This window comes from Lagopus muta, unplaced genomic scaffold (assembly GCF_023343835.1).
Source record: "Lagopus muta isolate bLagMut1 unplaced genomic scaffold, bLagMut1 primary scaffold_166, whole genome shotgun sequence".
Lineage (NCBI taxonomy): Eukaryota > Metazoa > Chordata > Aves > Galliformes > Phasianidae > Lagopus > Lagopus muta.
Window position 1 is genome coordinate 1 of NW_026040214.1, and position 20824 is coordinate 20824.

Genomic DNA, 20824 nt, shown 5'->3' on the forward strand with positions numbered 1-20824 from the left:
ACCCATTTTTCCCCATTCTGAACCATTTTGACCCATTTTCCCCATTTCTGACCCATTTGGACCCAATTTCCCCCATTTCTGACCCATTCTGACCCATTTTCTCCCATTTCTGACCCATTTTCCCCCATTTTCCCAATTTCTGACCCATTTTGACCGAATTTCCCCCATTTCTGACCAATTAGGACAAATTTTCCCCATTTCTGACCCAATTTTGACCCAATTTTCCCCATTTCTGACCCAGTTTCCCCATTTCTGACCCAATTTTGACCAAATTTCCCCATTTCTGCCCCAATTTCCCCATTTTCCCCCATTTTCCCCCCATTTTTTACTCCATTCCCCCCAAATTTTGCCACTTTTTGACCCAAATTCCCTCATTTTTGGGTCATTTCCCCCATTTTTCCCCATTCTCTCCATTTTTCTCCATTTTTCCCCATTTTCCCCCAATTTCCCCCCATTTTCCCCCAATTTCCCCCAATTTTTGTCCCATTTTCCCCAATTTCTGCCCCATTTCCCCATTCTGTCCCAATTTCCCCCATTTTTGGGTCAATTCCACCCAAATTTTGCCACTTTTTGACCCAAATTCCCTCATTTTTGGGTCATTTCCCCCATTTTTCCCCATTCTCTCCATTTTCCCCCAAATTCCCCCAATTTTTGTCCCATTTTCCCCCATTTCTGCCCCAATTTCCCCATTTTCCCCCATTTTTGGGTCAATTCCCCCCAAATTTTGCCACTTTTTGACCCAAATTCCCTCATTTTTGGGTCATTTCCCCATTTTTCCCCATTTTCCCAATTTTTTCCCCATTTTCCCCCATTTTCCCCCAAATTCCCCCAATTTTTCCCCCCATTTTCCCCCATTTCTGCCCCAATTTCCCCATTTTCCCCCATTTTCACTCAATTCCACCCAATTTTGCCACTTTTTGACCCAAATTCCCCTCATTTTTGGGTCATTTCCCCCATTTTTCCCCATTCTCTCCATTTTTCCCCATTTTCCCCCATTTTCCCCCAAATTCCCCCAATTTTTCCCCCAATTTCCCCATTTCTGCCCCAATTTCCCCAATTCTGTCCCAATTTCCCCCATTTTTGGGTCAATTGCACCCAATTTTGCCATTTTTTTGACCCAAATTCCCTCATTTTTGGGTCATTTCCCCATTTTCCCCCATTTTCTCCCATTTTTCCCCCATTTTCCCCCAAATTCCCCCAATTTTTGTCCCATTTTCCCCCATTTCTGCCCCAATTTCCCCATTCTGTCCCAATTTCCCCCATTTTTTGGGTCAATTGCAACCAATTTTGCCACTTTTTGACCCAAATTCCCTCATTTTTGGGTCATTTCCCCCATTTTTCCCCCATTCTCTCAATTTTTCCCCATTTTCTCCAATTTTTCCCCCAATTTTCCTCCATTTCTGCCCCAATTTCCCCATTTCCCCCCCATTTTTACTCCATTCCCCCCCAAAATTTTGCCACTTTTTTGACCCAAATTCCCTCATTTTTGGGTCATTTCCCCCATTTTTTTCCCCATTCTCCTCCATTTTCCCCCAAATTCCCCCCATTTTCCCCCATTTTCCCCCAAATTCCCCCAATTTTTCCCCCCATTTTCCCCCATTTCTGCCCCAATTTCCCCATTTTCCCCCATTTTCACTCAATTCCCCCCAAATTTTGCCATTTTTTGACCCAAATTCCCTCATTTTTGGGTCATTTCCCCCCATTTTTTCTCCATTTTTCCCCATTTTCCCCCGAATTCCCCCAATTTCCCCCAAATTCCCCCAATTTTTCCCCCAATTTCCCCATTTCTGCCCCAATTTCCCCATTTTCCCCCATTTTCACTCAATTCCCCCCAAATTTTGCCATTTTTTGACCCAAATTCCCTCATTTTTGGGTCATTTCCCCCATTTTTCCCCATTCTCTCCATTTTTCCCCCATTTCCCCCATTTTTCCCCGTTTTCCCCCATTTTCCCCCAAATTCCCCCAATTTTTGTCCCATTTTCCCCCATTTCTGCCCCAATTTCCCCATTTTTCCCCCCATTTTTGGGTCAATTCCCCCCAAATTTTGCCACTTTTTGACCCAAATCCCCTCATTTTCCCCCCAATTCCCCCCATTTTCCCCCCGTTTTCTCCCCCCCCTTTTCCCCATTTTCATTTCTCCTTTTTAACCAATTTCCCCCAAATTCCCCCCAAATTTTTGCCCACATTTCCCCCTTTTCCCCCCCCTTTTCTCCAAATCCACCTTTTCCACCCAAAATTTGGGCCAAAAACCCCAAAAATCCCCATTTTCCCCACCCAAAACCCAGCACCGAAACAACGACGAAAACCCGATTTTTCACCCCAAAAAAATCCCCTGCTGTGAGAATGAGGGTTTTTGGTGTTTCTCACCCAAATTCACTTCCCTTTTTCACCCCTTTCCCCCGTCAACAGGGGGAGGAAATGGGGCCAAAAAGCCCAATTTTGGGGCACGAAACCAAGAACCGAAACTTGGCTTTTTTCGCAACGCTGCCTCAAAGGGGGAAATTGGGCCCAAATGGGTCAAAATGGGGTAAAAAGTTGTTTTTTGATATTTTTCGTGCAGAATGAGTCAAAATTCACCATTTTGCCAGGTGAAATTTGGAGATTTTGGGCCAAAATTGGGGGAAATTGGGGCAAAATTGGGGTGAAAATGGCACTTTTTTGGGTGCGTTGACCAAAAATGCTCATTTTTGTGTAATATTTCATAGGAATTGGGGGAGATTTGGGTGAAATTCAAGGTTTTTTGGGTCCATCTGTCCAAAACCCTCAAATTTTCGTTGTTTGCCAAAAAAACCTGAATAAATTTGGGTCAATTTGGGGCAAATTTGGGGCAAAATTGGGTAAAAATGGCATTTTTTGGTGTATTGACCAAAAATGCTCATTTTTGCCAAATATTTGGTAGGAATTGGGGGAGATTTGGGGTGAAATTCGAGGTTTTTTGGGTCCATCCGTCTCCAAACCCTCAAATCTTCGTTGTTTGGTGGAAAAACTGAATAAATTTGGGTCAATTTGGGGCAAATTTGGGGCAAATTTGGGTGAAAATGGCATTTTTTGGTGCGTTGACCAAAAATGCTCATTTTTGCCAAATATTTCATAGGAATTGGGGGAGATTTGGGTGAAATTCGAGGTTTTTTGGGTCCATCTGCCTCCAAATCCTCAAATCTTTGTCGTTTGGTGAAAAAACTGAATAAATTTGGGGCAATTTGGGTCAATTTGGGGCAAATTTGGGGTGAAAAAGGCATTTTTTGGTGCATTGACCAAAAATGCTCATTTTTGCCAAATATTTGGTAGGAATTGGGGGAAATTTGGGTGAAATTTGAGGTTTTTTGGGTCCATCTGCCTCCAAATCCTCAAATCTTCGTTGTTTGGTGAAAAAACTGATTAAATTTGGGTCAAATTGGGGCAAATTTGGGGCAAATTTGGGTGAAAATGGCATTTTTTGGGTGCGTTGACCAAAAATGCTCATTTTTGTAAATTATTTCATAGAAATTGGGGGGAGATTTGGGTGAAATTTGAGGTTTTTTTGGGTCCATCTGCCTCCAAACCCTCAAATCTTCGTTGTTTGGTGAAAAAACTGAATAAATTTGGGTCAATTTGGGGCAAATTTGGGGCAAATTTGGGTGGTGAAAATGGCATTTTTTGGTGCGTTGACCAAAAATGCTCATTTTTGCCAAATATTTCATAGGATTTGGGGGAGATTTGGGTGAAATTCGAGGTTTTTTGGGTCCATCCATCCCCAAACCCTCAAATTTTCGTTGTTTGGTGAAAAAACTGAATGAATTTGGGTCAATTTGGGGCAAATTTGGGGCAAATTTGGGTGAAAATGGCATTTTTTGGTGCGTTGACCAAAAATGCTCATTTTTGCCAAATATTTCATAGGATTTGGGGGAGATTTGGGTGAAATTCGAGGTTTTTTGGGTCCATCCATCCCCAAACCCCTCAAATTTTCGTTGTTTGGTGAAAAAACTGAATGAATTTGGGTCAATTTGGGGCAAATTTGGGGCAAAATTGGGGTGAAAACGGCATTTTTTGGTGCGTTGACCAAAAATGCTCATTTTTGCCAAATATTTCATAGGAATTGGGGGAAATTTGGGTGAAATTCGGGGTTTTTTGGGTCCATCTGCCTCCAAACCCTCAAATCTTCGTTGTTTGGTGAAAAAACTGAATAAATTTGGGTCAATTTGGGGCAAATTTGGGGCAAATTTGGGTGAAAATGGCACTTTTTGGTGTGTTGACCAAAAATGCTCATTTTTGCCAAATATTTCATAGGATTTGGGGGAAATTTGGGTGAAATTCGAGGTTTTTTTGGGTCCATCTGCCCCCAAATCCTCAAATCTTCGTTGTTTGGTGAAAAAAACTGAATAAATTTGGGTCAATTTGGGGCAAATTTGGGCAAATTTGGGTGAAAATGGCACTTTTTGGTGCATTGACCAAAAATGCTCATTTTTGGCAAATATTTGGTAGGAATTGGGGGAGATTTGGGTGAAATTTGAGGTTTTTTGGGGTCCATCGGTCCCCAAATCCTCAAATCTTTGTTGTTTGGTGAAAAAACTGAATGAATTTGGGGCAATTTGGGGCAAAATTGGGCAAAATTGGGGTGAAAATGGCATTTTTTGGTGCGTTGACCAAAAATGCTCATTTTTGTGTAATATTTCATAGGAATAGGGGGAAATTTGGGTGAAATTCGAGGTTTTTTTGGGTCCCTCCGTCCAAAACCCTCAAATCTTCGTTGTTTGGAGCAAAAAATGGAGTAAATTTGGGTCAATTTGGGGCAATTTGGGGCAAATTTGGGTGAAAATGGCATTTTTTGGTGCGTTGACCAAAAATGCTCATTTTTGCCAAATATTTCATAGGATTTGGGGGGAAATTTGGGTGAAATTCGAGGTTTTTTGGGTCCATCTGCCTCCAAATCCTCAAATCTTCATTGTTTGATGAAAAAACTGATTAAATTTGGGTCAATTTGGGGCAATTTGGGCAAATTTGGGTGAAAATGGCATTTTTGGGTGCATTTAACCACTAAAATGCCCCCAAAATGCCTCAAAATCACCCCAAAACGGGGGTGAAAATACCAATTTTTGATCATGCACTGAAAATCCCTGAATTCCAGCTGGATTTTGGGTCAAAATTGGGTCAAAATTGGCTGAAAATCCCCCAAAAATGGTAAAAAATATCTGAAAATCCCCATTTTTGGCAGCTGTTTTTCGGTCGCCATTTTCTCCCAACCAACCCCCCAAAATGCCCCAAAATGCCCCCAAAATCACCCCAAAATGGGATGAAAATATGAATATTTTATGCATACACTGAAAATCCCCAAAATTCCAGCTGGATTTTGGGTCAAAATTGGCTGAAAATACCCAGAAAATGGTAAAAAATATCTGAAAATCCCCATTTTTGGCAGCTGGTTTTCGGCCGCCATTTTCTCCCAACCAACCCCCCAAAATGCCCCAAAACGCCTCAAAATCACCCCAAAACGGGATGAAAAATACGAATATTTTATGCATACACAGAAAATCCCCAAATTCCAGCTGGATTTTGGGTGAAAACTGGCCGAAAATCCCCCAAAAATGGTGAAAAATATCTGAAAATCCCCATTTTTGGCAGCTGGTTTTCGGCCGCCATTTTCTCCCAACCAACCCCCCCAAAATGCCCCAAAACGCCTCAAAATCACCCCAAAACGGGATGAAAATACGAATATTTTATGCATACACAGAAAATCCCCAAATTCCAGCTGGATTTTGGGTCAAAACTGGCCGAAAATCCCCCAAAAATGGTGAAAAATATCTGAAAATCCCCATTTTTGGCAGCTGGTTTTCGGCCGCCATTTTCTCCCAACCAACCCCCCAAAATGCCCCAAAACGCCCCAAAATCCCCCAAAACGGGGTGAAAATACCAATTTTTGATCATGCACTGAAAATCCCTGAATTCCAGCTGGATTTTGGGTCAAAATTGGGTGAAAATTGGGTGAAAATCCCCAAAAATGGCAAAAAATATCTGAAAATCCCCATTTTTGGCAGCCAGTTTTCGGCCACCATTTTCTCCCAACCAACCCCCCAAAATGCCCCAAAATGCCCCAAAATCACCCCAAAATGGGATGAAAATATGACATATTTTATGCATACACTGAAAATACCCAAATTCCAGCTGGATTTTGGGTCAAAATTGGGTGAAAATACCCAAAAAATGGTAAAAAATATCTGAAAATCCCCATTTTTGGCAGCTGGTTTTCGGTCGCCATTTTCTCCCAACCAACCCCCCAAAATGCCCCAAAATGCCTCAAAATCACCCCAAAATGGGATGAAAATATGAATATTTTATGCATACACTAAAAATCCCCAAATTCCAGCTGGATTTTGGGTCAAAATTGGCTGAAAATACCCAAAAAATGGTAAAAAATATCTGAAAATCCCCATTTTTGGCAGCTGGTTTTCGGCCGCCATTTTCTCCCAACCAACCCCCCAAAATGCCCCAAAATGCCCCAAAATCCCCCCAAAACGGGATGAAAATATGAATATTTTATGCATACACAGAAAATACCCAAATTTTGTAGATTTTGGGTCCAAATTGGCTGAAAATCCCCACAAAATGGTAAAAAATATCTGAAAATCCCCATTTTTGGCAGCTGGTTTTCGGCCGCCATTTTCTCCCAACCAACCCCCCAAAATGCCCCAAAATGCCCCAAAATCACCCCAAAACGGGATGAAAATATGAATATTTTATGCATACACTGAAAATACCCAAATTCCAGCTGGATTTTGGGTGAAAATTGGCTGAAAATACCCAAAAAATGGTAAAAAATATCTGAAAATCCCCATTTTTGGCAGCTGGTTTTCGGCCGCCATTTTCTCCCAACCAACCCCCCAAAATGCCCCAAAACGCCCCCAAAATCCCCCAAAATGCCCCAACTTCCCCCCATTTTTCGCCCCCTTTGCCCAAAACGGCCTTTTTTCTCCCCAGATTTGGACTGCGCCGCTCTGCTGTGGGAAAGCGAGGAGAACGGCGGCGATTTGTGGACGGCCGTCGCCTTCGCCATCCTCTTCCTCCTCAGCCTCTTCTATGGGGCCGGGGTCACCTTCGTTAAGGTGCCGCCCCTCGTTAGCGCTAATTAAGGCACATGGGTTAATTAAGGTTCATTAGGGGCGGCTTGGAGGTGTTGGGAATGGCTGGAGAGCGGGCGAGGGGTCCAAAATTGGGCTCTGTTGACCCCCAGTTGACCCCCAGTTGACCCCATGGTGACCCCAAGGTGACCCCTGTGACCTCGAGTGACCCCGCCGTGACCCCTGTGACCTCTAATGACCCGCAAATGACTGCAAATGACCCCAATGTGACCCCAAATGACACCAATGTGACCCCTGTGACCTCGCGTGACCCCAATGGTGGCCGCAAGTGACCCCAAATGACCCCAATGTGACCCCATGTGACCTCAAGTGACCCCAATGTTGACCCCAAGTGACCCCAAGAGACTCCTGTGACCCCAAATGACCCCAAGGTGACCCCAAGGTGACCCATGTGACCTCGAGTGACCCCGCCGTGACCCCTGTGACCTCTAATGACCCCCACATGACTGCAAATGACCCCAATGTGACCCCAAATGACACCAATGTGACCCCTGTGACCTCGAGTGACCCCAATGTGACCCCTGTGACCCCAAATGACCCCAACGTGACATCAAGTGACCCCAATGTGACCCCAAATGACCCCAAATGTCCCCATTGTGACCCCTGTGACCCCTGTGACCCCAATTGCCCCCAAAGGTGACCTCTGCGACCCCAAATGACCCCAATGTGACCCCAAATGAACCCAATGTGACTCCAAGAGACCCCTGTGACCCCAAATGACCCCAACGTGACATCAAGTGACCCCAATGTGACCCCCGTGACCCCAAATGACCCCAATGTGACCTCAAGTGACCCCAATGTGACCCCATGTGACCCCAATGCTGATCCCTGTGACCTCAAGTGACCCCACTGTGACCCCTGTGACCTCGCGTGACCCCAATGGTGGCCTCAATGTGACCCCAATGTGACCCCAAATGACCCCAATGTGACCCCATGTGACCTCAAGTGACCCCAATGCTGTCCCCAAGTGACCCCAAGGTGACCCCTGTGACCTTGCGTGACCCCAATGGTGGCCTCAATGTGAAACCCATTGTGACCCCAAATGACCCCAGTGTGACCCCAAATGTGACCTCAGGAGACCCCGAGTGACCCCAAATTGACCCCTGTGACCCCAACGTGACCCCTGTGTCCTTGCGTGACCCCAATGGTGGCCGCAAGTGACCCCAATGTGACCCCAAATATGACCCTGGTGACCCCAAGGTGACCCCTGTGACCTCGCATGACCCCAATGTGACCTCAAGAGACCCCTGTGACCCCAAATGACCCCCAACGTGACCTCAAGTGACCCCAATGTGACCCCAAATGACCCCAATGCTGATCCCTGTGACCTCAAGTGACCCCGCCGTGACCCCTGTGACCTTGTGTGACCTCAATGGTGGCCTCAATGTGAACCCCATTGTGACCCCAAATGACCCCAAATGTGACCTCAGGAGACCCCGAGTGACCCCAAATTGACCCCTGTGACCCCAACGTGACCCCTGTGACCTTGCATGACCTCAATGGTGACCCCAAGTGGCCCCAATGTGCCCCCCAAAATGACCCAAGTGACCCCAGTGTGACCCCTGTGACCTCGAGTGACCCCACCGTGACCCCTGTGACCTCGCTTGACCCCAATGGTGGCCTCAAGTGACCCCAATGTGACCCCTATGACTTTGCACAACCCCAAATGACCCCCAATGTGACCTCAAGTGACCCCAATGTGACCCCAAATGACCCCAATGTGACCCCATGTGACCTCAAGTGACTCCAATGTGACCCCATGTGACCCCAATGCTGATCCCTGTGATCTCAAGTGACCCCAAATGACCCCCTGTGACCCCAAATGTGACCCAAGGGACCCCAATGTGACCCCATGTGACCTCAAGTGACCCCAATGGTGGCCTCAAGTGACTCCAAGGTGACCCCTGTGACCTCACGTGACCCCCAAATGACTCCAAATGACCCCAATGTGACCCCAAGAGACCCCTGTGACCCCAAATGACCCCTAACGTGACCTCAAGTGACCCCAATGTGACCCCAAATGACCCCAATGCTGATCCCTGTGACCTCGAGTGACCCCGCTGTGACCCCTGTGACCTTGCGTGACCCCAATGGTGGCCTCAAGTGACCCCCAATGTGACCCCAAATGACCCCAAATGTCCCCATTGTGACCCCTGTGACCCCTGTGACCCCAATTGCCCCCAAAGGTGACCTCTGCGACCCCAAATGACCCCAATGTGACCCCAAATGACCCCAATGTGACCCAAAATGACCCTCGATGTGACCCAAGTGACCCCAAATGACCCCTGTGACCCCAATGTGACCCCAAATGACCCCAGGTGACCCCACTGTGACCCAAAATGACCCCTGTGGCCCCCAATGTGACCCCAAATGACCTCTGTGACCTCCAATGTGACCCCAAGTGACCCCAGGTGACCCCACCAATAAATGGGATTTTTTAGTTTAACCAAATAAAGGAAATTTGGACTCATTTTAGCGCCTCAAAATGGGATTTTTGGGGCAAAAATGGGGAATTTTGGGGAAAAAAAATGTGGAATTGGGTGAAAAAATTGGAATTTTGGGGAGAAAATGGGGAATTTTGGGGAAAAATGGGGAATTTGGGGCAAAAATGGGGAATTTTGGGGAAAATAGGGAATATTGGGGAAAAAATGGGGATTTTGGGGGAGGAAATGGGGAATTTTGGGGCAAAACCAGGGAATTTTGGGGAAAAATGTGGAATTTTGGGGAGGAAAGATGGATTTGGGGCAAAAAGGCGGAATTTCGGGTGGAAAAAAAGGGATATTGGGGAAAAAATGGGGATTTTGGGGGAGAAAATGGGGAATTTGGGGGAGAAAATGGGGAATTTAGGGCAAAAATGGGGAATTTGGGGAAGAAAATTGGAATTTTGGTGGGAAAATGGGGAATTTTGGGGAAAAAGTGAGGAATTTTGGGGAGAAATTGGGGAATATGAGGAAAAAATGGGGAATTTGGGACAAAAACGGGGGAATTTGGGGGGAAAAAAGGGAATTTGGAGGAGGAGAAAATGGGGAATTTTGGGGCAAAAATGGGGAATTTGGGGGAGAAAATTGGGATTTGGGGGGGGAAATGGGGATTTTGGGGCAAAAACCAGGGAATTCTGGGAGAAAATTGGGAATTTGGGGCAAAAATTGGGGATTTTGGAGGGGAAAATTGGGGGTTTTTGTTAAAAATGGGGATTTTGGGGGGAAAATGGGGAATTTTGGGGGGAAAAATGGGATTTTGGGGCAAAAATGGGGATTTTGGGGGCAAGAATTGGGATTTTGGGGCAAAAATAGCGATTTTTGTTAAAAAAATGAGGATTTGGGGGTCAAAATTGGAGATTTTGGGGGGGATTTTGGGGATTTGGGGGGGAAAATGAGGAATTTTGGAGGAAAACATGGGAATTTGGGGAAAAATTGGGGATTTTTGTTAAAAATGGGGATTTTGGGGGGGATTTTGGGGATTTTGGGGCAAAAATTGGAGATTTTGGGGTGGATTTTGGGGATTTGGGGGAAAAATGGGAAATTTTGGGGTGGAAAAATGGGATTTTGGGGCAAAAAATGGGGATTTTGGGGCAAAAATCAGGGATTTTGGGGTGGATTTTGGGGATTTGGGGGAAAAAGTGGGAATTTTGGGGGGCAAAAATGGGATTTTGGGGCAAAAAATGTTTTTTTGGGGGGGGCAAATTGGGGATTTAGGGGAAAAAATGGGGATTTTAGGGTTAAAAAATGGGATTTTGGGGCAAAAATGGGGATTTTGGGGGGGAGAATTGGGATTTTGGGGCAAAAATAGCGATTTTTGTTAAAAAAATGGGGATTTGGGGTCAAAATTGGGGATTTTGGGGGGGATTTTGGGGAATTTGGGGGGGAAAATGAGGAATTTTGGAGGAAAACATGGGAATTTGGGGAAAAATTGGGGATTTTAGTTAAAAATGGGGATTTTGGGGGGGATTTTGGGGATTTTGGGGCAAAAATGGGGAATTTTGGGGGGAAAATGGGGATTTTGGGGTTAAAAAATGGGATTTTGGGGCAAAAATCGGGGATTTTGGGGTGGATTTGGGGGATTTGGGGGAAAAAGTGGGAATTTTTGGGGGTAAAAAATGGGATTTTGGGGCAAAAATGTTTTTTTGGGGGGGGGCAAATTGGGGATTTAGGGGAAAAATGGGGATTTTGGGGTTAAAAAATGGGATTTTGGGTGAAAAAATGGGGAATTTGGGGGGAAAATGAGGAATTTGAGGCAAAAATGGGGATTTTGGGTTAAAAAATGGGATTTTGGGGCAAAAATTGGTGATTTTGGGATGGATTTTGGGGATTTGGGGAAAAAGTGGAAATTTTGGGGGGCAAAAATGGGATTTTGGGTCAAAAAATTGGGGATTTTTGGGGGGAAAATTGGGCAATTTGGGGAAGAAATGGGGAATTTTGGGGAGAAAATTGGGATTTCGGGTGAAAAAATGGGGAATTTGGGGGGAAAATGAGGAATTTGAGGCAAAAACGGGGATTTTGGGTTAAAAAATGGGGATTTTGGGTCAAAATTGGGGATTTTGGGGATTTGGAGGAAAAATGGGGAATTTTGGGTGGAAAAAATGGGATTTTGGGGCAAAAAATTGGGGATTTTGGGGGGGGAAAATGGGAATTTAGGGGCAAAAATGGGGATTTTGGGGTCAAAATGGGGATTTTGGGGGGGGATTTTGGGGGAAAAAGTGCGGATTTTGGGTGGAAAAATGGGATTTTGGGGCAAAAATGGGGATTTCTGTTAAAAATGAGGATTTTGGGGGGGATTTTGGGGATTTTGGGGGAAAAATGGGGAATTTTGGGGGAAAAAACAGGAATTTGGGGCAAAAATTGGGGATTTTGGGGGGGAAAATAGTGATTTTTGTTAAAAATGGGGATTTTGGGGGATTTTTGGGGGGAAAAATGGGGAATTTTGGGTGGAAAAATGGGATTTTGGGGTTAAAAAATGGGATTTTGGGTGAAAAAATGGGGAATTTGGGGGGGAAAATGAGGAATTTTGGAGGAAAACATGGGAATTTGGGGAAAAATTGGGGATTTTTGTTAAAAATGGGGATTTTGGGGGGGATTTTGGGGATTTTGGGGCAAAAATTGGAGATTTTGGGGTGGATTTTGGGGATTTGGGGGAAAAATGGGAAATTTTGGGGTGGAAAAATGGGATTTTGGGGCAAAAATGGGGATTTTGGGGGGGAAAAATGGGATTTTGGGGGCAAAAATGGGGATTTGGGGGGAGGAATAGTGATTTTTGTTAAAAATGGGGATTTTGGGGGGATTTTGGGGGGAAAATGGGGAATTTTTTTGGGAAAAATGGGATTTTGGGGTTAAAAAATGGGATTTTGGGGGGAAAATGGGGAATTCTGGGTGGAAAAAATGGGATTTTGGGGTTAAAAAATGGGATTTTGGGTGAAAAAAATGGGGAATTTGGGGGAAAAATGAGGAATTTGAGGCAAAAATGGGGATTTTGGGGTCAAAATTGGGGATATTGGGGGGGATTTGGGGGATCTAGGGGAAAAATGGGGAATTTGGGGGGGAAAATGGGAATTTAGGGGCAAAAATGGGGGATTTTGGGGGGAAAATGAGGAATTTTGGGGGGGAAAAATGGGAATTTGGGGAAAAATTGGGGAATTTGGGGGGAAAATTGGGGATTTGGGGGAAAAAGTGGGGATTTGGGGTAAAAAAAAATGGGATTTGGGGGCAAAAATGGGGATTTCTGTTAAAAATGAGGATTTTGGGGGGGATTTTGGGGATTTTGGGTCAAAATTGGGGTGGATTTTTGGAATTTGGGGAAAAAATTGGGGATTTTGGGGGGGAAAACGGGGAATTTGGGGGGAAGCATTGGGATTTTGGGGCAAAAAATGGGGATTTTTGTTAAAAATGGGGATTTTGGGGGGAAAAAAAGGGGGAATTTGGAGAAGAATAGGGGAATTTTGGGGTGGAAAAATGGGAATTTGGGGCAAAAATGGGGATTTTGGGGGGAAAAATGGGGAATTTGGGGGGAAAATGAGGAATTTTGCAGGAAAAAAATGGGAATTTGGGGAAAAAATGGGGAATTTGGGGGGGAAAATTGGGGATTTGGGGGAAAAAGTGGGGATTTGGGGGAAAAATGGGGAATTTTGGGGTGGAAAAATGGGATTTTGGGGCAAAAATGGGGATTTTGGGGGGGAAAATTGGGATTTTGGGGCAAAAAATGGGGAATTTGGGGTTAAAAAATGGGATTTTGGGGTTAAAAATGGGATTTTGGGTGAGAAAATGGGGAATTTGGGGGGAAAATGAGGAATTTGAGGTTAAAAAATGGGGATTTTGGGGTCAGAATGTTCCGAAATGGCCAAAAAGCCAGAAAACACCTCAAAAAAAATATATTAAAAAAAAAAAGGAGAGATTTATTGGACGAAAACCGCGCGGATTTTGGGGTGAAATCGTTGGGTTTGGAGGACGAAATATTTACAGCCTTTTTTGGGGTGAGAAACCCCAAAATTGGGGAATTTTGGGGATGTTTGAGGCGACGTCGGGAGGCGGCGAAAATCGGCTCCGAAATTTGGGGTCATTTCACCTGGAATTGGGAAAAGAAAAAGGGGGGAAATTAGAGGAGAAATTAGAAATTAGAGGGGGATTTGGGGGGAAAAAGGGGGATTTTGGGTAAAAATGGGGGGGAAATGGGGATTTTGGGGGGGAAAATGGGGGAATTTGGGTAAGAATTGGGATTTTGGGGGTAAAAATGGGGATTTTGGGGGGGATTTTGGGGGGAAATGGGGAAATTTGGGGAGGAAAAGTGGGGATTTGGGGGAAAAAAAGGGGGATTTTGGGTAAAAATGGGGGGGAAATGGGGATTTTGGGGGGAAAATGGGGGAATTTGGGGGAAAATGGGGGGAAATGGGGAGATTTGGGGAGGAAAAGTGGGGATTTGGGGTAAAAATTGGGATTTTGGGTAAAAATAGCGATTTTTAATAAAAATGGGGATTTGGGGTCAAAAATGGGGATTTTTGGGGGGAAATGAGGGGAAATGGGGAAATTTGGGGGGAAATGGGGAAATCTGGGGAGGAAAAATGGGGATTTTGGGTAATAATTGGGATTTTGGGGATAAAAATGGAGATTTGGGGTCAAAAATGGGGATTTTGGGGTGGGGATTTGGGGGGAAAATGGGGGATTTTGGGTAAAAATGGGGGAAAATGGGGATTTTGGGGATAAAAATGGGGATTTTGGGGTGAAAAATGGGGATTTTGGGTCAAAAATAGGGATTTTGGGGTGGGATTTTGGGGGAAAATGGGGGAATTTGGGGTAAAAAGGGGGATTTTGGGTCAAAAATGGGGATTTTGGAGTGGGGATTTGGGGGAAAAAAGGGGGATTTTGGGTAAAAATGGGGGGAAATGGGATTTGGGGGGGGGAAATGGGGGAATTTGGGTAAGAATTGGGATTTTGGGGGTAAAAATGGGGATTTTGGGTCAAAATGGGGATTTTTGGGTGGGATTTTGGGGGAAAATGGGGAAATTTGGGGAGGAAAAGTGGGGATTTGGGGGAAAAAGGGGGATTTTGGGTAAAAATGGGGGGAAATGGGGGTAAAAATGGGGATTTTTTGGTAATTATTGGGATTTTGGGTGCAAAAATGGGGATTTTGGGTTAAAAATGGGATTTTTGGGGTGGGATTTTGGGGGAAAATGGGGGAATTTGGGGGAAAAATGGGGAAATTTGGGGTAAAAATGGGGATTTTGGGTCAAAAATGGGGATTTTGGGTCAAAAATGGGGATTTTGGGGGCAAAAAATGGGGATTTTGGGTCAAAAATGGGGATTTGGGGGGGGGATTTGGGGGGGAAAATGGGGGAATTTGGGGGAAAATGGGGAAATTTGGGGGAAAATGGGTTTTTTGGGGGTGGAAAAATGGGGGATTTTGGGTAAAAAAATGGGGATTTTGGGGGGGGTTTTGGGGGGAAATGGGGATTTGGGGGAAAAAAAGGGGGATTTTGGGAAAATATGGGGATTTTGGGTCAAAAATGGGGATTTTGGGGGGGGATTTAATGGGAAAATGGGGAAATTTGGGGGAAAATGGGGGAAAATGGGGGGAAAAATGGGGAAATTTGGGTAAAAATGGGGATTTGGGGGGTAAAAATGGGGATTTTGGGTCAAAATGGGGATTTTGGGGGGGATTTCGGGGGGGAAATGGGGGAAATTTGGGGGAAAATGGGGAAATTTGGGAGGAAAAGTGGGGATTTGGGTGGAAAAAGGGGGATTTGGGGTCAAAAATGGGGATTTTGGGGGGGATTTTGGGGGGAAATGGGGAAATTTGGGGAGGAAAAGTGGGGATTTTGGGGGAAAAATGGGGGATTTTGGGTGAAAATGGGGGGAAATGGGGATTTTGGGGGGGAAAATGGGGGATTTTGGGTAAAAATGGGGATTTTGGGTGGGATTTTGGGGGGAAATGGGGGAAATTTGGGGGAAAATGGGGATTTTGGGGGTGGAAAAAATGGGGATTTTGGGTAAAAAAATAGCGATTTTTAGTAAAAATGGGGATTTTGGGTCAAAAATAGGGATTTTGGGGGGAGGATTTGGGGGGTGAAAATTGGCGATTTTGGGGCATTTTTTGCCCCAAATTGGGTTTTTTTGCCCCAAAAAATGTTGGTACCTTGATGAGGGTGACGGTGGCGCTGTAGAAGAGGCTGAGGATGAAGAGGACGATGAAGGTGGAGGCCGTGGCCCAAAGGTTGCGGACGTCGTCGTCCTCCTCCGCTTCCAGCGCTGAATCCAGGAGATCTGGCCCAAAAATGAAGTGGTTTTGGGTCAAATTTGGGCGATTTTGGGTCATTTTGGGGGTGAAAATGGTCGTTTTTGATTGAAGGGGAGAATGGGGGATTTTGGGGGGGATTTTTGGGGGTGAAAATGGGGGATTTTGGGGGTTAAAAATGGGGGTTGAAGTCCCTATAGGTTCCAGTGCGGAATCCAGGAGATCTGGCCCAAAAATGAAGCGGATTTGGGTCAAATTTGGGCGATTTTGGGTCATTTTGGGGGGTGAAAATGGTCGTTTTTGATTGAAGGGGGGAAATGGGGGATTTTGGGGTGAAAATGGGGGATTTTGGGGGTGAAAATTTGGGTTAAATTTCATTGAGGCTTCCAGTGTGGAATCCAGGAGATCTGGCCCAAAAATGAAGCGGATTTGGGTCAAATTTGGGCGATTTTGGGTCATTTTGGGGGGTGAAAATGGTCGTTTTTGATTGAAGGGGGGAATGGGGGATTTTGGGGGGGATTTTGGGTTAAAATGAGGGATTTTGGGGGTGAAAATGAGGGCTGAAGTCCCTTTAGGTTCCAGTGCGGAATCCAGGAGATCTGGCCCAAAAATGAAGCGGATTTGGGTCAAATTTGGGCGATTTTGGGTCATTTTGGGGGGTGAAAATGGTCGTTTTTGATTGAAGGGGGGAAATGGGGGCTTTTGGGGGGGATTTTGGGGGCATTTGAGGGGGATTTTGGGGTGAAAATGGGAGTTGAAGATCATTGAGGCTTCCAGTGTGGAATCCAGGAGATCTGGCCCAAAAATGAAGCGGATTTGGGTCAAATTTGGGCAATTTTGGGTCATTTGGGGGGTGAAAATGGTCGTTTTTGATTGAAGGGGGGAAATGGGGGGATTTTGGGGGCATTTTGGGGGCATTTGGGGGGGATTTTGGGGTGAAAATGGGAGTTGAAGATCACTGAGGCTTCCAGTGTGGAATCCAGGAGATCTGGCCCAAAAATGAAGCGGATTTGGGTCAAATTTGGGCGATTTTGGGTCATTTTGGGGGCGAAAATGGTCATTTTTGATTGAAGGGGGGAAATGGGGGATTTTGGGGGGATTTTGGGGTGAAAATGAGGGATTTTGGGAGTGAAAATGGGAGTCGATGCTTCCATCTGCTTCCAGTGTGGAATCCAGGAGATCTGGCCCAAAAATGAAGCGGATTTGGGTCAAATTTGGGCGATTTTGGGTCATTTTGGGGGGTGAAAATGGTCATTTTTGATTGAAGGGGGGGAAATGGGGGATTTTGGGGGGATTTTGGGGTGAAAATGGGGGATTTTGGGGGTAGAAAATAGGGTCATTGCTTCCTTTGGTTTCCAGTGCGGAATCCAGGAGATCTGGCCCAAAAATGAAGCGGATTTGGGTCAAATTTGGGCGATTTTGGGTCATTTTGGGGGTGAAAATGGTCGTTTTTGATTGAAGGGGGGAAATGGGGGATTTTGGGGGGGATTTTGGGGGCATTTGGGGGGGATTTTAGGGTGAAAATGGGAGTTGAAGTTCATTGAGGCTTCCAGTGTGGAATCCAGGAGATCTGGCCCAAAAATGAAGCGGATTTGGGTCAAATTTGGGTGATTTTGGGTCATTTTGGGGGTGAAAATGGTCGTTTTTGATTGAAGGGGGGAAATGGGGGATTTTGGGGGGATTTTGGGGGCATTTGAGGGGGATTTTGGGGTGAAAATGGGAGTTGAAGATCATTGACGCTTCCAGTGTGGAATCCAGGAGATCTGGCCCAAAAATGAAGCGGATTTGGGTCAAATTTGGGCGATTTTGGGTCATTTTGGGGGGTGAAAATGGTCGTTTTTGATTGAAGGGGGGAAATGGGGGATTTTGGGGGGGATTTTGGGGTGAAAATGGGGGATTTTGGGGGGTGAAAATGGGAGTCATTGCTTTCTTTGGTTTCCAGTGCGGAATCCAGGAGATCTGGCCCAAAAATGAAGCGGATTTGGGTCAAATTTGGGCGATTTTGGGTCATTTTGGGGGGTGAAAATGGTCGTTTTTGATTGAAGGGGGGAAATTGGGGATTTTGGGGGGGATTTTGGGTTAAAAAGGGGGATTTTGGGGGTGAAAATGAGGGCTGAAGTCCCTTTAGGTTCCAGTGTGGAATCCAGGAGATCTGGCCCAAAAATGAAGCGGATTTGGATCAAATTTGGGCGATTTTGGGTCATTTTGGGGGTGAAAATGGTCGTTTTTGATTGAAGGGGGGAAATGGGGGATTTTGGGGGGGATTTTGGGGTGAAAATGGGGGATTTTGGGGGTAGAAAATGGGGTCATTGGTTCCTTTGGTTTCCATTGCGGAATCCAGGAGATCTGGCCCAAAAATGAAGCGGATTTGGGTCAAATTTGGGCGATTTTGGGTCATTTTGGGGGGTGAAAATGGTCATTTTTGATTGAAGGGGGGAAATGGGGGATTCTGGGTAAAAAATGGGGGATTCTGGGGGTGAAAAACGGCCATTTTTCCTATTAAACCTTTGAACCCCAATCCCCCTAATTAAGATAATGACTCAGGCGATGCTAATTAAGACGACGGCCCAATTAATGGCTCTAATTACATTCATGACCCCAAATCTCACCGCCGCCGCACTCCTCCTAATTAAGATAATGACCCCAAATTCCTCTAATTAAACCCTGAACCCCATCTCATCTAATTAAGACGATGACCCAAACCCTTCTAATTAAACTCAGGGCCTAATTAACCCCAATTAATTAACGACCGAACCTCTTTCAGCACTGCCATTGACTCAAACTCTCCCTATGTTAACGATGACCCCGAATGCTTTTAATTGCAATTAAGACCAATCGATCCCAATTAAACCTCTGGACCCCAAACCCTCTCATTAAGACGATGACTCAGATCATCCTAATTAAGACAATGACCCAATTAAGAGCTCTAATTACACTGATGAACCCAAATCTCCAAACCACAACCCCCACCCCACTTCTCCTAATTAAGATGACGACCCCAAACTCCCCCATTTCCACCCATGAACCCCAATCCCTCTCATTAAGATGATTGCTCAGATGACCCTAATTAAGATGACGGCTTAATTAAGCCCTCTAATTACACTAATGACCCCAATCTACCCCATTATTGACCTCCACCCCAAGTATCCCAACCATCACCCCAAAACTCTCCCAATTAAGACGTTGACGACCCCAAACTCCCCCATTTCAACCCTTGAACCCCAATCCCTCTCATTAAGACCATCACTCAGATGACCCTAATTAAGATCAAGGCCTAATTAAGCCCTCTAATTACACTAATAACCACAATCTACCCCATAATTTGCATCCCACCCCAAGTATCCCAACCATGACCCCAAAACTCTCCCAATTCTCTTTCCAATTGATCCCAATTCTTGAACCCCAATTAATCTAATTAAGGCGGTGACTCAGATGACACTAATTTAGATGATGGCCTAATTAAGCCCTCTAATTACACTAATGACCCCAATCTACCCCATTATTTGCATCCACCCCAAGTATCCCAACCATGACCCCAAAACTCTCCCAATTAAGACAACGACGACCCCAAACTCCCCCATTTCCACCCATGAACCCCAATCCCTCTCATTAAGACCATGACTCAGATGACCCTAATTAAGATCAAGGCCTAATTAAGCCCTCTAATTACACTAATGACCCCAATCTGCCCCATTATTGACCTCCACCCCAAGTATCCCAACCATCACCCCAAAACTCTCCCAATTCTCTTTCCAATTGATCCCAATTCTTGAACCCCAATTAATCTAATTAAGGCGGTGACTCAGATGACCCTAATTAAGATCAAGGCCTAATTAAGCCCTCTAATTACACTAATGACCCCAATCTACCCCATTATTGACCTCCACCCCAAGTATCCCAACCATGACCCCAAAACTCTCACAATTAAGACGATGACGACCCCAAATTCCCCCATTTCCACACATGAACCCCAATCCCTCTCATTAAGACGATCGCTCAGATGACCCTAATTAAGATGACGGCTTAATTAAGCCCTCTAATTACACTAATGACCCCAATCTACCCCATTATTGACCTCCACCCCAAGTATCCCAACCATGACCCCAAAACTCTCCCAATTCTCTTTCCAATTGATCCCAATTCTTGAACACCAATTAATCTAATTAAGGCTGTGACTCAGATGACCCTAATTAATACCAAGGCCTAATTAAGCCCTCTAATTACACTAATGACCCCAAGCTACCCCATTATTTGCATCCACCCCAAGTATCCCAATGGTGACCCCAAAACTCTCCCTATTAAGACGATGACGACCCCAAACTCCCCCATTTCCACCCATGAACCCCAATCCCTCTCATTAAGACGATTGCTCAGATGACCCTAATTAAGATGACAGCTTAATTAAGCCCTCTAATTACACTAATGACCCCAATCTGCCCCATTATTTGCATCCACCCCAAGTATCCCAACCATGACCCCAAAACTCTCCCAATTCTCTTTCCAATTGATCCCAATTCTTGAACCCCAATTAATCTAATTAAGGCTGTGACTCAGATGACCCTAATTAAGATCAAGGCCTAATTAAGCCCTCTAATGACACTAATGACCCCAATCTACCCCATTATTTGCATCCCCCCCAAGTATCTCAACCATGACCCCAAAACTCTCCCAATTCTCTTTCCAATTGATCCCAATTCTTGAACCCCAATTAATCTAATTAAGGCGGTGACTCAGATGACCCTAATTAAGATGACGGCTTAATTAAGCCCTCTAATTACACTAATGACCCCAATCTGCCCCATTATTTGCATCCACCCCAAGTATCCCAACCATCACCCCAAAACTCCCCCAATTCTCTTTCCAATTGATCCCAATTCTTGAACCCCAATTAATCTAATTAAGGCGGTGACTCAGATGACCCTAATTAAGATCAAGGCCTAATTAAGCCCTCTAATGACACTAATGACCCCAATCTACCCCATTATTTGCATCCC

General features: G+C 45.1%; 1 gene segment (V, D, J or C); it reads right to left on the reverse strand.

Moving 5' to 3' along the window:
* Positions 1–13478: 13478 nt before the first annotated feature.
* Positions 13479–20824, reverse strand: part of LOC125687709 (Ig mu chain C region-like) — a gene marked incomplete at its 5' end in the record, with an annotated part of 34011 nt that continues 26665 nt past the window's right edge. The window contains 2 exon segments of the C gene segment in view: positions 13479–13667; positions 15732–15859. Coding sequence covers positions 13659–13667; positions 15732–15859 — 137 coding nt within the window.